This window comes from Anas platyrhynchos, chromosome 4 (genome assembly GCF_047663525.1).
Source record: "Anas platyrhynchos isolate ZD024472 breed Pekin duck chromosome 4, IASCAAS_PekinDuck_T2T, whole genome shotgun sequence".
Taxonomy (NCBI): domain Eukaryota; kingdom Metazoa; phylum Chordata; class Aves; order Anseriformes; family Anatidae; genus Anas; species Anas platyrhynchos.
Genome location: NC_092590.1, coordinates 47,825,001 through 47,841,231, shown reverse-complemented (window position 1 = coordinate 47,841,231; position 16,231 = coordinate 47,825,001). Strand labels below are relative to the sequence as shown.

Genomic DNA, 16,231 nt, shown 5'->3' with positions numbered 1-16,231 from the left:
ACAGTAAACACAGTGAAAGCAAAGATGTGTTTTTATTGGCTACGTGAGGAAAAGCTCCATGACCACTGCTATAAATTGGCACGATTTAGGTAGGGTGGGTGAAAAGATCTGGGGGTTGATTCTCCTTAAATACAGCAGGATATGGCCCTCGACAGCAGCTGTTTGCCAAGGGCTGCTCACAGCTGAGCCATGCTATGCTGCGTGGTGCCACCTCTGAGGAGGAGCCCACCACTTAGCACCAAGGGAGAGGCTTCAGAACCGCAGCCAAGCGGGTGTCTGGGCTCAGCTGGTGGGATCCTGCAGCCCAGCACCGCCCAGCAGCAGCGTGGGGTGGCTCCAGGATTTAGTTTTTAAGGAATGTAATTTTTACTGTTCGCTCTGCTTTGGTCCCCGGGCTGGCTGTTTGAGCAGCACCCCGACACAAGGCATGCTGTTCTGTACCTAGGACCTGCTGTGGGTGGCTGCAGCCAAGATTTAAGTCACTCCTGGTCTAAAGAGCTTGCCTGCGCCAAGGGCTGGCTTCCTCCGTGGCAGCCAAAACGTCCTGCACAAGGAACCCCACACCGTACTTCCCATCCATACCTGCACTAGCCGTGGGTCCGATACATGACGTGGGTTTGATAGTAAATTCTGATTAAGGACAGTTATCACCTAAAGTTACACGAGGACAATTCAGCTGGAGCACAGCCTTTTCTTTTCTGCGCGCGCTGCTCTCCCTAAGTGGAGGAAGGCAGGAAAAGTTCAGTGAAGGACGAGATGAGGCTGTAATAGGATTTCTCATCGTCCGTCAGTCCTGCGTTGCCAGGCCTGATCACCACAGCCACGTGCGTGTCCGCTTCCTCGGCTGCGTTCGCTTCTGAAACAGAGAGTGGGAGCGTGGAGATGTGCTCAGGGCCTTCTCCACACGAGGGCCCTTAAGGCATGGAGAGCCCCTAAAATGTGTTCTCGGAGGCTGAGCCTGACAGAGCTGTGTTTGCACGTGGCGCTGCAGGGCTCTGGAGACCGAGCGGCTCCTGGCTGACCTCCTGTGGGCGACTGCAGCTGTGGCATAAGGCGAGGGGATGGAGCTGGGATCTACATTTTCCTGCTGCTGTGTGCAACGTGAGCGGCAGACAGCACCCAGCACTGGGCACGCCACGTGGCAGCAGACATTGTCTGTTCCCAGGGGAAGCCAAGCAGGGCCGAGAGAACTACTGACCCCGTTGGTAAATGGGGCACGCCAACAGCTTCAGCAAAGGCTCTGCTGTAAGATTCTCTCCTTGCTTCCTGGGGCAAGGGCAGGTTTCCTACCTGACCTATTTTCTCTCATTGCTATCCTGCTGCTGTTTGAGCTGAAGGAAGGAGCATGGCAGCGGCCAGGCGGATGCCCCAGATGTGAGGTGGTCTGCAGAGTTTATGGGGTGCTTGTGACAGGGTAGCAGCATGTGCCCAGACGGTGCCCCCCTCCCGTGAGAGCCGAGGGGCTGGCAGGCCGCCTACCTCGAGGGACATCGGTCAGGAAGAGGATGTTGTTAGTGGCGCATCCGATACTCGCAGCGATCCTCCGGTAGCTCTCGCTTTCTACCTTGGGGCCTATTTTGGTATCAAAGTGGCCATCGAAGAGCTGGAAGACAAGAGGAAAACCGAGGCAGTTGCTGGACGCTGCAAAGAGCAGAGCTACAGCTCGCTGCTGAGCGGTGATTCCTCTCCTTCCTGCTGCAGTGACGGCAGCTTCAGCCTCACGGCTCAGCCTGTTTTTTTTTTTTCCTGCAGGACTTGCCCCAGCAGGGACTGCCCCAGGCAGAGGGGATTTGTGTGGCACAGGTTTCAGATTTTTTCCATCCGAAACTTGGCTGACAAAAGCGTTACAGCAAGAGCAGTCCTGGGAGGGGACTGCTCTGCAGGCGGAGAAGCTGCAGGGAAGACGATAAGGTTATCTACCTCTAGGATATCACCTTCTGTAGAGTATCCGAACAGAAGCTTCTGGGCTTCGACGCTGCCCGAGGAGTAGATGTAGACCTTCATGCCAGCTTCCCTCCACTTCCTGATGGCTGGCACCACGTCCTCGAAGACTCTGAAGCAGAACGGGGCGGGAGGTGAGGACAAAGCCAGAGACACCTGGGGACAAACCTTGAGCACTGTTCCCAACAAAAGGGACTTTGTTTTAAAGGGCCTGAGGAGTTGGGACTCCCAACAGATGCACAAGGAGGTGCGGGATGGAGAGCTGTGCAGCCTTGTGGCAACCAGCTGGCCCCTTCCTCTCCAGTTTCTCAGCCATATGGTCACTGCCTTGCTGTGTTTATTCAAGAAATAAAATAAAAACCCCAACTTGTTCACTTTTTTTATGGCTACTCATTAGGGGTGTCTGGTACCAGATGAAAATCTTGCGAGGCTGCTGTACAGCACCTGCAAACCTCACTCCTTGGATGCTGCCAGGCAGCAAAGCTAAACCCACACATTTTGGGCCACTTTGAGATAATTCTCCCTGTTTATAAAAGAAACCTCAGGATGGCTGTGCCTCTTGACTCACTGTTCTGTTTTGTGCTGCTTTCTCTGGTGGACGTTTACATTTTTGGTTGAGCTACTCTTCCTCATTCTCGCCTTGAGAAAACACTTCATGAACATAAGGGTTTATTTTGCTTCCTGAGGAATCTGAAATGTGTGGTTTTAATGCGTAGTATCTCCGGGCATAAACAAGGAGATTGGCCTTAACTCCTGTGGTCCCTACTTCTGCACCCTGGTGTTGTGGCTGAGCCGTAAAGAAGAGCCCGAAGGCAGTAAGACGTGGAAAGGCAGAAAATGCCCGGGGAAAGCAGCAACGCAGGAAGGGAACAGCAGGAGGGACCTCACCCCCAGGCAGCCAAGGTGGAGGTCGCTACTCCTGCCATCCCGCCTCGTTGTGGGCTCGCTCCAAGACACAATCGCAACTCAGGGCTCAGATTAAGCCCAGCAGGGCTGCGTCTCACCGCCCACGGGCACCCAGCGCCTGCAGAGCTGTGTCTCAGGGCTACTCACTCTCCTTTCACCTGCCCTGTGGTGTAGGCCGCCCGCCAGATGTGCCCCTGCAGCTGCTTGAGCGCCGTGCTCTTCCTGTCCAGGGCCATCTGCCACAGCACGTTGTCCACCACAGCCTGGATCACCCTCTCCAGCTCCTCGTCCCCGTTCCCGCTCTCCACCGGGATGGGCACAGCCCCCTCCAGCCCGGCGTCCTCCTGGGCCTGCGGGGAGGCGAAGAAAAGGGGTGGGGGGTGGACGGGTTTTTGGGGTGGGGGGGGACCCGCGGCCTCGCGCCACGTGTGGCGAGGGCATGGCGCGGCGTGTGGCGGCCCCACCTGCTTCCTCAGCAGCCCCACGTCCCGCTGGCACTCCTCCTCCTCCCAGTGGGCGCGCAGGTAGGCCCCCACGTTGTCCCTCACGTAGGGGAACAGGGTCTCCTGCCGGCACACCGCGCCCTCAGCCCGAAAATACGCCCAGGCGGACACAAAGCTAAGATCCCCCCAAACGCACCCACGCTGCTGGAACCCTCCAAAATCTCTCACAACCTCCCAAACCCGCCCAAACCACTAAAACCCACACTTAACCCCCCCCCAACCACCCAGAGCACCAAAATCTGCCCAAACTGCTAAAGCCCACAACTGCCCAGCTGCTCCAAATGGCCAAAAAGCTCCCGTATCACCGACCCCCCCATCAACCAAACCCCCCTCAAGTTGCTAAAACCCGCCCAAATCACTAAAAACCCCAAACCCACCCACATCGCTAAAACCCACCCAAATCACTTAATATCCCCCAAACCCACCAAAAGCACCCAACCCCCCCCACATTGCTAAAACCCACTGAAATCACTTAAACCCCCCTAAACCCCCCAAAGTTCCCCATATCGCTAAAACTCCCCCAAATCACTTAAAACCCCCCAAACCCACCCAAACCACTAAAACCCACCAAAATCACTCAAAACCCACCCAAATCACTTAAAACTCCCAAAGCCCCCCAAACCCATCCTAATCACTTAAAACCCCTAAAACCTCCCAAACCCACCAAAACCACTTAAAACCCCCACGCCCCCCAAACCCATCCACATTGCTAAAACCCACCAAAATCACTAAAACCCACCAAAACCCCCCAAACCCACCCACATCGCTAAAACCCACCAAATCCTCATAAACCCCCCAAAACCCGCAACCCCCCCAAACCTCCCCAAACCGCTAAAACCCACCAAAATCACTTAACCCCCCAAATCCCCCAAACCTCCCCATATCGCTAAAACCCCCCAAAACCACTTAACCCCCCAAAACCCACAAACCCCCCCAAACCTCCCCAAACCATTAAAACACCCCAAAACCACTTAAACCCCCCAAACCCACACACGTTGCAAAAACCCACCCAAACCACTAAAACCCCAAAACCCCAAAACCCACACAAATCACTAAAACCCCCCAAAATCACTTAAAACCCCCCAAACCCCCCAAACCCCCTCACATCACTAAAACCCACCAAAACCACTTAAAGCCCCCAAAACCCCCAAACCATTCCCACATTGCTAAAACCCCCCAAACCCAAAACCCACCCAAACCACTAAAACCCCCAAACCCCCCAACATTGCTAAAACCCACCCAAACCACTAAAACCCCCCAAACCCCCAAACCCACCCAAACCACTAAAACCCAACGAAATCACTTAAAACCCCCAAAACCCCGCAAATCGCTAAAACCCACCAAAACCCCCAAACGCACCCAAATCGCTAAAATCCCCCAAAACCACTTAACCCCCCCAAACCCTCCAAACCCCCCTAAATCACTAAGCCCCTCAAACCCCCCCAAACCCCCAAACCCCGCCAAATCCCTAAAACCCCCCAAAACCCCCCAAAAAAAACCAAAACCCCCAAACGCCCCCAAACCCCCCAACCCCCCCCCACACCCCTGCACCCCCCCAATCCTCTCCACCGCCCCCATCCCCCCGGGAGCCGCCATCCCCGCGGTGCACCTTGACGAAGGCGATGGGGGTGGTGGTGCCCTCCACGTCCAGCAGGATGGCGCGCACCCCGGCCGGCACCGCCAGCACGCCCATGGCGGCGGCGGGGAGCGGGGCGCGGGGAGCGGGGCGCGGGGGGTGCGATGCGGGCGGGCGCCGCTGGGGGGCGCTGCTGGGCGGCGGGCGGCGGGCGGCGCTGATTGGCTGGCGCCGCGGGTATATAAGGGCGGGGCGGGCGGCGCCCGGCTCTCTTCCGCCGCCATTTTGCGCGCCGAGCGGGTCTCCGCCGAGCCTCTCCCCCCTCGCTGCAGCCCCCCCGCCATGGAGGACGCCCCCGAGATGAGCGGCGGCCCCGAGGAGTTCGCCGAGGGCTCCAAGATCAACGCCAGCAAGAACCAGCAGGACGACGGGTACGGGCGGGGGGGCGGCGGCCGCCGGTAGCAGCCCCCCCCCCACCTCACGGCCCTCCCGCCTCACGCGGGGGGGGGGGGGGGGGGCGTTGTGGGGACGGGGCGGGGCCTGGTGAGGAGGGGCGGGGCTATACAGGAGGGGGTGGGGCTGCGGGTGTCAATCAGGCTGAACGACGTCCGGGATAGCCAATGGGAGCGCGGGGTGCCCGCGTTAAGCCCGCCCCCTCGGTCCCCTTAGGAAGATGTTCATCGGCGGGCTGAGCTGGGACACCAGCAAGAAGGACCTGACCGAGTACCTGTCGCGCTTCGGAGAGGTCGTGGACTGCACCATCAAGACCGACCCGGTGACAGGGCGCTCCCGCGGCTTCGGCTTCGTGCTCTTCAAGGACGCGGCCAGCGTGGAGAAGGTGCGTGGGGCGGGCACGGCGCCCAGGCTGCTCATCTGCCACATACCCAGCGGGATGGGGTGTGGTGGCTGCCCCCCTGCTCAGACCATCTTCCCTTAGGTGCTGGAGCTGAAGGAGCACAAGCTGGACGGGAAGCTGATAGACCCCAAGAGAGCAAAAGCCCTCAAGGGGAAGGAGCCGCCCAAAAAGGTGTTCGTTGGCGGGCTGAGCCCGGATACGTCGGAAGAACAGATCAAGGAGTACTTCGGTGCTTTTGGCGAGGTACGGGGGAGCAGTGTGCTGACAAAAAGCTTTCAAGTGAGCGTTGTCCCTGTCTTAAGAGTGAGCAGGGTGTCTCCTTAGAATAAGAAAGCATCCCTCTCTGCAGTTGTGTAAAGTCTGCATCCATCAATAGCTCCTACTGGTGTGGTAGGCCAGCTGCAGCTGTCAGTAGCTGTTACAGCTGTGGCTGTGTTAGTTCCCCTGATGAAACCTTCTGACCCTGCAGCTGAATGTCTGTAGCAGGTGGTCCTGACCATGGTCAGGTAATCCCACTATTATGAGTGCAACTAGTTATTACTGCTAAAACTAGTGAGATAACCTCTGAAAGCTCTTCTTAAGCATGGGTGTTGGACTGATAAATAGTTCTGGTAGCACAAAAAGTTGGTTGCAGATGGCACGTAATTGACATATACTTGTAATTTCAGATTGAGAACATTGAGCTTCCCATGGACACCAAGACGAACGAAAGGAGGGGTTTCTGCTTTATTACATACACGGATGAAGAGCCAGTCAAGAAGCTACTAGAAAGCAGATACCATCAAATTGGTTCAGGCAAGGTAGGGATGCTGTCTTTGCAAGCTTGTGACATAGGCATTCTGTTGGCTTCCTTGAAAGCAGCTGACAGAAGAGTCTTGATATCCTTTCTGAGCATAAGGGTTTCTGTCTTAACAGTGTGAGATCAAAGTAGCACAGCCCAAAGAAGTGTACAGGCAACAGCAGCAGCAACAGAAAGGAGGAAAAAGCAATGCGTCTGGTGGACGAGGTGGTGGAAGGGGGCGTGGACGGGGTGAGTAGTTTGGATACTGGAATTCTTGTACATGTATTGAAGATCAAGGTGTTCGCAGCTATGTACAGTTTTTGGATTGCATGTGGAACTTGTGTTTAAGAAGAAATCTCTTAGTAAATCTGATAGATTCAATTTTGGTGGTTGTAATAGTTTTTGGAAGCTAGCAAATTTTGGCTTGCATTGAAGCAGTCAAAGAGCAAGTGAGATGCAGGATATTTTTTAGTAGACCTACTTTCCATGGTCTAGCTCAATGCAATGTGCAGTTGTCCTTTTGTGTGAAGAGATGCACTGTTGGTCTTCTCCTGGGTGAGAAATCATGCTGGTTAAAGGGGCAGTCACTGTGCTACCCCTGGGAAAGAGGAGACAAGCCAGCAGTTGTTGCGGGTTGTTGCATGTCAGGTTTCAAAAGTCAAGCAGGCCCAAGTAACGCATTAAAGTCTTTTGTGTGTTATAACTTGGTTCATTTAATTGTTGTAAAAAGAGAAGGATTATGGTATGCACTGCTGTTGTACATGCCTTGGCTTTGTTTTGTTTTCTTTGTTTTCTGCTGGATTGTTTATGAGCAGGGCTTGCGTGCTCTTTCTCCTAACATTTTCATGGCTGATTGTGTCTTAAAACACATCTCTGGTAGCCATCTGAAAGCAATCGATTTTTTTTAGGAAATGATTTTTCCTGTGTTGATAGGCAAGAGGGTTTTTGGAAGTAAGAGTTTTGGCACTGAAAAATGGCAAGTAAAAGTGCCCTACCAGAGGAGTGAGAAGTTAGCCAACTTAACAAAGTGTATGTTTGTTTTCAGGTCAGGGACAAAACTGGAATCAAGGATTTAATAACTATTATGATCAAGGATATGGAAACTACAATAGCGCTTACAGTGATCAAAGCTACAGTGGCTATGGAGGATATGACTACTCCGGGTACAACTATCCCAATTATGGATATGGGCCGGGATACACAGATTACAGTGGTAAATATTTTAAATTTCCTTCAAGATAACAATTGCATGGATCTTGAAATGGATCTTACTCCAAAGGCAGCATGGCTTGAGAAAGAGTAGACCTCTCTGGGGTGGTGTCCTGTATGGGAGAGATGGATGAGTAGGATGTTAATTTTCATGGCGTTTCCCCCTTTGTTTTCATGTTCAGGTCAGCAAAGCACGTATGGAAAAGCATCCCGTGGTGGCGGCAATCACCAAAACAACTACCAGCCATACTAAAGCAGTACCTAGACCTTGAGGAAACAGGTGTGTACATGAGCGCGAGGTCCACTCGAAGTATGCCTAATCTAATTTAAAGATCAATAGACAAATGAAGAGTAAAATCTTGCGTAGCGTGACTTTTTTCTTTAATTAAACTTTTTTGTTAACTTAAAATACTTTTTTTTAAAACCAGCTTTGCCTACCGTGTCTATAGATCTTTAACTTTGTAAAAATGTGACTTTATCTTCTTTAGTACTTCAGAAAAACATAAGAGTTTTTCTGTTTTGTGTTGTGTACCAGGTGGTCTAGAGGAATAATTAAACTTATTAGAAGTATTAACAGGTAAAGTACTGAAATGGGTACAACTTAAGGAAAACAAGAATGTTGTCTTCTAACTCTGACATTATACCTTGTTTGTACCCGCCAGCGGGAACTTCATTGCAGGCCGTGTGTCACCCTGACCACGTCTATCTCTGGGGTCGCACGTTGCAGGCAGAGCGCAAGGCATACACCAGAAAACGCTGTCCTGTGGTATGGTCTCTTCCAACTTCATGTACCAGCGTAAAGATTAAAGTGGAAAACTTCAGACTTTGGCTTCTTTTTTTAATCTTTTTGGAGATTTAAGTGTCTTAACTTAAATGGTTTTTTACAGGAGTTAAAGTACATAAATGCCTTTACAGCTTAATCATTTGGTCTTCTGTTTAGTGTTGTATTTCAATTGTGGAACCTCATTTTAAGTGTGCATTGTTTAAGATTTAATGCTTGCTTTTTTCTTTTTATAGCTAATAGTGAAATCTGCAAACCAAAACGAACTTTTAAATCTGGAAAGACATTAAAGATCATATGCACGTGGACTGTTGGAAGTAAAATGAGATCTGATTTGCCTTTGCGCAGCTGCTGCTGAGGCGGATAAGCATGTGATTGGGAAACCCCTTCTTGGTGGTGTTTCCACTGGAAAACCTGATTCAGAGCCTGATTGACCATACAATTGGGATATGTGTAGTTCCAGAACAGCTTCCCGAATGGGCCAAGTGGCTAGATTTGGGAAGACAAATTTTTAACGGGTAACAAAACCTTGTGTTACCTTAGGAAATATGCATATGATCTTTAACAGTGACGAAAGGAATATATAGAAGACTTAAAGCAGTTCATGAAAATGGACCTTTTAACGATTCTTGTAGTACCTTGCGGAGTTCTGACATGCATTTTGTCTTGGTTTTTTAGGTGGAGATGCTGCAGCAAAGCCATCTTGCAGAGCATTGTGTGCGAGCGGAGGGTGGTCTTCGTGAGAGGAAATGACTATTTTGTAAAAGACTTTTAGTGTACGACACACAACTGTGTCCAACTGTATATAGCGGCCGGCTAGTTTTCTTTTATGGTTTTTACTTTCTTTTTGCCATTCATGTTATGACACAACGTGGACGTGTGTTTATACAAACTTTTATTTGTATAATTCCATGTTAGAGGATTCTCTAATAAACGCTTCCCCAAGTGAACGTGGTCCTGACATTGGCTGTGGAGTGAGGTGCGTGTGGCTATGTATAACCTGATTTTTTTTTTTTCCCTTCTGTGGAGGGGCAGGAGCAGTGCTGGACAGGTGGAGAAAGGTGGGTGTGCACACAGGTGCACTGCAGCTGCTGTTTTAAGAAAAAGTAAGGATGGAGAAGAGTATTTAGAGGAGGGGAGTAGTTTTTTGGGAAAAAAACTACTGTTTTAAGGGAGGAGACTGTTGTGGCTGTGGAGGAGGCTTTGTCTTTAGGAGGTGGCAAGAGCTGAAGCGCCAACTGTTCCCCCGCAGACCCAACTTGTGTTTGTGACTGAGGGAAGGGGACTGAGGGCTGAAGGCAGTGCTTCCCTGCCCTCGCAGGGCACTATATCCTCAAAAAGACAGCCTCCCCCCGCAGTGATCGTGTTTTCCTCCTTCCTCCTGTCCCCGTTCCCCTCAGCGCTCCCTGAGGCGGGCCGGGCGCCGCCATGGCGTCACGTGGCGCGGGGCTCCTTCCGCCCGCCATTTTAGGCTGTGTCGGCGGCGGCGCCATTAAGACGAGAGGGCGGCGGGCGGACGGCTCGGGCCGGGGGCCGCCAGCGGGGCGGGCGCCATGTCGGAGCAGCACTTCGCCCTGGACGCGGCCGGCGGCGGGGGCGGCCCGGCCGAGCAGGCGGAGCAGCCCGAGGGGCTGGCGGGGGCCGGCGCGGGGGGCGCCGACGGGGCTGGAGGCGGCGGCGGGGGCGAGTCGGAGGGAGCCAAGATCGACGCCAGCAAGAACGAGGAGGACGAGGGGTGAGCGGGGGGGAAACGGCGCCGGGGGAGCGCCAGGCTCCCAGCCAGCCTCGGCCATGCCTGTGAAAAGAGGGGCAGGGGCCGTGGGGCTGGGGGCTGCAGCGCCGTGAGGTGGGCTCTCCTCAGGGAGCTCATGAGGCAAGAGTGATTTTTTTCAGGTAGAAAATACACCAAAAAACAGCTAAAGGAGCAGGAGCTGCGTGTGTCCTGTCAGGACTTGCCTTTTGTAATGAACCCGGGTGCTGCTGACAGCACGGGGACGCGGTTGTGCTTTGCGCCTTCCCGGTGCTGCTGGGAGCCTGGATGTTACCCTCGCTGCTTCCTACCCCAAGTGCCTCGCTTTAATTCTGTCACCGTTTTCGTATTTGTTCTGCCTTTGCCTCTCCAAGGGTTGCATGAGGACGTGCGCTTGTTTTTGAGTCAGCGCAGCCCCTCAGGAGTTGTCCCTGCGGGGATGCGGGGCACTGAGCGCGCTGTGGGGTGCCTCAGCCTGTGGGTGAGTTCAGCCTAACAGAGAGAGCAGTGCCTGACCTGCCACTTGTTGGTAACGCTGGGTGGGAAACTGCTCTTGACAGCTCTGGGAGGCAGAGGGAGGACAGTGTGCTCTCAGCAGGTGCTGGATGGAGGTACGATCCCTTTATGTTATGATTCCTTTACGTTAGGAATTGGAGACAGGATTTCCAGCAACAGTGTGCACCCTCAAGTTTTCCCAGGTGCAGTCCTTGTACTTCAGCTATCCCGGAGTTGGCAGCTGCTGGGAAACACCCCGATCAGGCAGCTGGAGAAGGGCCACAGCCAGCCACCGCTTCTGTGTATGCTCAGTTTAGCCACGTCCGAAGCTTGGAAGCTTGGCCAGTGCCCTTCTGGTGACCTGTTTTGGGAAAATGTGCACTGATGTGACTTGGACCAGCCAAGCCGTGGTTTGGGAAGGACGCGTGTTTTGCTGGCTTTTGGCAGCACAGTGGCACGGCTCGTAATCCTCATTTGTGGTCCTGTGGGTGTCGTAGCCTTGCTTTGGCCTCAGCTTTGCAGTGGAGCTGAAAAACTTTTGCTGTAGCAGAAAGCTGAAGCAGTTAGGTTTTGCTGCTCTGTGACTGCAGTCACATATTTGGTTTTTGCACGGTGCTGGGGAAATCCTTCAGAAGGGCGTGAATTTCAAACTCCTGGTTTGGGTCTTGCAGGGTGTTGTAGTTTGTGTGAATTGCTCTGCTGACAGCTGTAAGAGGGATGTTTCCTATGGCACGTAGCCCGTGTGCGTTCTGCAGGAACTGCTCCAGTGTCAATGTCTCCCATGTGTCAGAAACACAATGCTGCACCCTCGGCGTGTGTTGTGCTTTGCTGCTTAGAAAAAACACACGGCAACAAACAGGACGACTGGTAGTGATGTCAGGCTTTCTTTGGGTGACTGGACCCTGCAGGTCGGAGGCTGCTGTTTTACCAGCACGGTCCGTTTGTTCATGTCACTCCCCAAAACAGGAAGAGGTCACCGAGGTGGGGCAGCCAGTGCTTTTTGGAGAAAGAGAGCTGGAACTAACGGGAGAGGTGAATAAAGGTAGGGTGCTCCTGTTGATAGATAGAAAAACTACGTGGAAACAGATGAAGCTTCAGAAGCCTGCTGCGTCTGGAGGTTCAAGACGATTGTCAGAGGCTGAGCCTTCCTGTTTGTTTCATAAGAGCACAGCCGGTTAGCGAGGCTTGGGGTGAGTTCAGACGAGCAGCCTGGGTTTGGGAGGGCTGGACCTGTGGGAGCGGGGATGGCCGCGTGCATGCGGCACGTGCAGGAGATGGAAGCGCGCCTGGGTGCTCGTGCAGGTCGGCCGAAAACGGTGCGTGGCGTTGTGAAATACGTCGGCAGAGCTGTGGAGAAAACGTTTTGACACATCTCCGTGGATCGTATCTTTGTTTCTGAGACTGGCACAAAATCTTCTTTATCAGCATTAGAAGAGATCATCGCAGAACGAATCCTCCTCGAATGAGAGCATCAGCCTCGTGCCTGATGGCTGGGGCATTGCGTTCCTGCGCTCGTTGGCTTGATTTTCAGTTGATGCAAGTCGTCAAGCATTTCCTTCAGTGGTGCCTGAGTTTTTTGTGCCACTCGGCTGTTTCCAGACGGTCATGGTTTGGATCCAAGCTTCCAGCGTGCTTGTATAATCACAAGTCATGACTAAAGCTGCCTTTCGTACCCGTTTGCCCAGCGGCGCTGCTCCTGTAAACAGTCTGCAGGGAAGTTGTTCTGGGGATTGGTTTGGAGTATGCCAGCTGTTTATATCCCGTTTTGGGGAGGAAAAGTTAGCTTTGAGCATCCAGTGCTTAGCTTTTTTACACCTTTCTGGGGGAGCAGACTCGACTACACTTCTTTATTTGTTTTCTGGTGTACTCGTGCTGGCATGTGTGCATTCCAGGCAAGTGTGTCAGTGCTCCTGGGTACCCGTGCTGCCTTACACACATATCAGTCCTGCGTCTGCTTCACAAACAGCTGTGGGGGGCTTCGCAGAGACCCCTGTGGGTTAAGCCTGTGGGCCAGTAGCGACGGGGTTGCAAGGAGGTAGCAGTACAGCTTCGCATTGTGGCTTCTTGGGGCAGCGACATGAACAACTGCAGCGGAAGGTTGCGCAGGGCTGCTGCAAGCCTGCAAGCCTCTATCTGTTCTGGCCAGGATCGTTCCAGCAGCATGTCAAAAAGTGCAGGGCCGCCTGGGGTGTCACTGATAAAGCCCTGCTACTCCTCACATGAGGTAGCCGAGCTCGTAAAGCTTGATGGCCTGGGATCTTAGGTGAAATGTCTTAACGGGCTGACCTTCTTGTCTCTGCAGGAAGATGTTCATTGGCGGCCTCAGCTGGGACACTACAAAGAAAGACCTGAAGGACTACTTCTCTAAATTCGGCGAAGTGGTAGACTGCACTCTGAAGTTAGACCCCATCACTGGGCGATCGAGAGGCTTCGGCTTTGTGCTCTTCAAAGAATCGGAGAGCGTCGATAAGGTAGAGTTAATGTAATCAAACAGCACCTTAAATTGGAGTCCGCAAAGGTGCAGCACTCAGGTGACTGCACACACAGCTGTTTGCATGTGATCTGCTATGGGTGATTTTGGGATGCAGCCTATTTAAGATGCTGTTTATGGAGATGTTCTTTTCCCACACCGTCTTAGTTGTGCCGCAGTGGCTGGGAGCAGCAGATGAAACCCTTCTTTACTTTATGAGGTGGGAGGAGGGGATTGTGCAGAGCTTTCTAGGAAATGTTATGTCCATAGTTCCTTGGGCGATAAGTGGCTGCAGGTTATTCCTTAAAGGCTTTAGCAGAACTGTCTGTGTCAGCGGACAGTGATCAAAATCAAGGAACAGTTTGGGTTTGTGGAACGGATAATCACTGGAATAAAAATATTGCAACTGAAGTGCTAGCATTACCAAAGCTCAAGTATGAATTAGCTGAGCCTTGCTCAAAACCACAGTGAAACATTTAGCTTGAACTGTGAATAAGGTCTTGTTTGAATTTTCCCCAGGTCATGGACCAGAAAGAACACAAGCTGAATGGGAAGGTCATTGATCCTAAAAGAGCTAAAGCCATGAAAACAAAAGAACCCGTCAAAAAGATTTTTGTTGGGGGCTTATCTCCAGACACACCCGAAGAGAAAATAAGGGAATACTTTGGAGGATTTGGTGAGGTACGTGGCAAAATAAATTGCTCTGTCTTCGTGAATTCGGTAATTAAGGACAGCCCCTAAACGCAGTCTCGTTTGAAGCTATGGTGAGCTTAATGGCCAGTGCAATTCCACGTGCTTTGCTTCTCAGAATCTCAACGATAAGGGTGTCACATGGAGGCTGGGATGTGCAGGGGCTGGTCATGTGAACGGGGTTATTGGAAGGAGGAGCTGGGGCACGTCAGAGACTTGGGACCTGATCTGCGGGATGCCTGAATGGCTCGAGTGGGGCAGGCGTGGGAGGCCTGGTTTCAGAGCATGCTGCGTGGGTTAGCTGCCTGAGATGCTCATCTGCTGCGGCAGGGGTTCAGGCAGTTCTCTGAAATTCTCTGCAACTCTATATTCTGGCTCTCTGTCCCCTGTTTTGGTGGTGCAGGTGGATTGTCAGCAAATACCACTTCGGAGCTTTAAAGCTGCCCTGGGGGAGCTTGGTCAGGGTGAAGGGAGTTGGCAGCAGCTTAGATTGTAAGAGGTTGCCAGCATCAGGTTGTGACAGCTCAGCTGTCGGGGAGCTGGGTTTTCCGGTACCTGCCTGGTAGTCTGTACTACAGGCTGCAACAACTAATTCCTTAGGCCAGATCCTCTGGTGTCACTTGCAAGGAGAACTTTGTGTTTGCAGTTAGGCGTTGAAATAACAGCATCGTTTGTCCTGGTCACCAAACAACTTTAGTAGCGTGATGAAGGAGCAGAACTATGGACTTTTGCAAAGGTGGACGTTTTTCATACAAAGCTAGAAGATTTAGGTCTGCTTAAGGGTTGAAACACCTAGTTTAACCCAGTCCTAACTGACATAACTGTAAATCAGATCGAGAGTACTTATCCAGCACGAGTAAAATCTATGCATTCATGCAGTTAGGAATATCATATCTAGTGATGATGATGGTGTTTGCAATGTCAGCGATGATGGATATAGGGATGCTGATTTGCACTGACTAACGTAAAGCCCTGTGATGGAGGCACACTATCATATTCTAGTTGAAATAATTTTATTTGGTGAATACAAGCTATTAGAAACATTTTCAAGTCGTGCAAATGGCAGGATAAAATGTAACACAACTGTTCTCTACCAGGTTGAGTCTATAGAGCTCCCCATGGACAACAAAACTAACAAGAGGCGTGGATTTTGCTTCATTACTTTCAAGGAGGAGGAACCAGTGAAGAAAATCATGGAAAAGAAATACCACAACGTCGGGCTTAGTAAAGTAGGTGACTTTTTTCCTAGAGAAACTGAACACTGACAGTAGAGTGAATTACATGATCATTTCTGCCTGGTTTTGAAGAATAGCCTGAAAATACCTCTAAGCTTTATTTCTCTCATGCTGTGCTAAACCTGTGAAGCACTTCTAGAGGTGCTAGTAATTGGTTACAGTAAGCCTCTGAGCTGAGGGGTCTTCCCGTGACATTTTGTTCCGCACACCCTGTGGGGAGAGGGCTGGCAGCAGCGTGCTTGTTGGCTCTGAGGCTCCCAGGTTGTCTGGCGGCGTGCCCTGTGTGCTGCCTCGCTCGTCTGCTCCGGGAGGCTTTACCACGCTTTCCAAGTCACTGGATCTTGGAGTGTTTAATTTGGAAATACTTTGTTGTTTAGGCAAAATGTCAATTTATCTTAAGAGTACTTCCGAAACTGAACTGAAATGGGAGTCCAGGCTTTCCTGTTGGAAGTTACCTTCCTTTCAGAAATGTGTTTAAAATTAAACCTTGTAACCCAAACTCGAGTTGTAGCTGGCCTCTTCCTCAGTGGATGAAGTGGAAGCTTCGAGAACTGAGCAAAATGCAATGGTACTGTTGTAGCTCAGAGCTGAGTTTGCTTTTCCTAAATAAATACCTCAGAGGTCTGTTCTAAAGTTAAAACGGAAAGAAATACAATGAAACAAGTGTTGTTTTTCAGAATTGGTTCTGACAGGAAGGTGGGGAGCTTGAAAAGTCTTTACAATGTCAGTGCCTTTCAGCAATGCTCAAGTAGAAGAGCGTAAGCTCCGCATTTTGTTCCCAGGAAGAGCACCGGGGTGACCAAAGTTTATTTTCCGCTTAACGTTCTGTAAGCTTAGGAATTCTTGGCGAAGATTGTCGCTGTGAATCGGCTCTGATGTCAACTTTCCTTTTCCAGTGCGAAATCAAAGTAGCCATGTCAAAGGAACAGTACCAGCAGCAGCAGCAGTGGGGGAGCAGAGGAGGATTTGTTGGGAGAGCTCGAGGGAGAGGCGGCGGTAAGTGTGTGCTGGCGTGGTACAAGATGCCGAGGGGCTTGC

The 16,231-nt window shown here is 51.7% G+C and overlaps 3 protein-coding genes across 9 annotated transcripts in view; 2 read left to right on the top strand and 1 right to left on the bottom strand.

Moving 5' to 3' along the window:
* Window positions 1-13: 13 nt before the first annotated feature.
* Window positions 14-5,270, bottom strand: ENOPH1 (enolase-phosphatase 1). Of its 3 annotated transcripts, none has more exons than XM_027456905.3 (6): window positions 4,960-5,270; window positions 3,312-3,465; window positions 2,995-3,197; window positions 1,921-2,053; window positions 1,480-1,603; window positions 14-856 (listed from the first exon to the last, which is right to left on the bottom strand). In XM_027456905.3, the coding sequence occupies exons 1-6, from the start codon at window positions 5,268-5,270 to the stop codon at window positions 717-719; spliced, it is 1,065 nt and encodes a 354-aa protein (XP_027312706.3). In that variant the 3' UTR covers window positions 14-716. The 3 variants fall into 3 exon arrangements, with proteins under 3 accessions (XP_027312706.3, XP_027312707.1, XP_038034961.1); XM_027456906.3 differs by having other exon boundaries at window positions 3,312-3,413; window positions 4,960-5,119; XM_038179033.2 differs by lacking the exon at window positions 3,312-3,465 and having other exon boundaries at window positions 4,960-5,113.
* Window positions 5,222-9,503, top strand: HNRNPDL (heterogeneous nuclear ribonucleoprotein D like). 3 transcript variants are annotated; one of them, XR_011809151.1, is made up of 10 exons: window positions 5,222-5,357; window positions 5,596-5,764; window positions 5,864-6,025; window positions 6,451-6,582; window positions 6,698-6,812; window positions 7,609-7,776; window positions 7,955-8,052; window positions 8,308-8,349; window positions 8,435-8,538; window positions 9,232-9,503. XR_011809151.1 is itself a non-coding variant. In XM_027456909.2 (8 exons), exons 1-7 carry the CDS (start codon window positions 5,269-5,271, stop codon window positions 8,023-8,025), a joined length of 906 nt encoding a protein of 301 aa, XP_027312710.1. In that variant the 5' UTR covers window positions 5,222-5,268; the 3' UTR covers window positions 8,026-8,052; window positions 9,232-9,503. The 3 variants fall into 3 exon arrangements, 1 of the variants encoding a protein (XP_027312710.1); XR_011809150.1 differs by lacking the exon at window positions 8,308-8,349; XM_027456909.2 differs by lacking the exons at window positions 8,308-8,349; window positions 8,435-8,538.
* Window positions 9,504-10,025: 522 nt separating this feature from the next.
* Window positions 10,026-16,231, top strand: part of HNRNPD (heterogeneous nuclear ribonucleoprotein D) — an 8,681-nt gene continuing 2,475 nt past the window's right edge. For 2 of the 3 annotated variants that reach the window (XR_005265813.2, XR_003497127.3), the window contains exons 1-5: window positions 10,026-10,288; window positions 13,101-13,269; window positions 13,788-13,949; window positions 15,056-15,187; window positions 16,090-16,189. Coding sequence is in view for 1 of the 3 variants with exons in the window: in XM_027456907.3 (XP_027312708.1) it covers window positions 10,107-10,288; window positions 13,101-13,269; window positions 13,788-13,949; window positions 15,056-15,187; window positions 16,090-16,189 (745 nt within the window). In the remaining 2 variants the exon portion in view is untranslated. The remainder of the gene's footprint in view (window positions 10,289-13,100; window positions 13,270-13,787; window positions 13,950-15,055; window positions 15,188-16,089; window positions 16,190-16,231) is intronic. The other variant, XM_027456907.3, reaches the window with a different exon arrangement.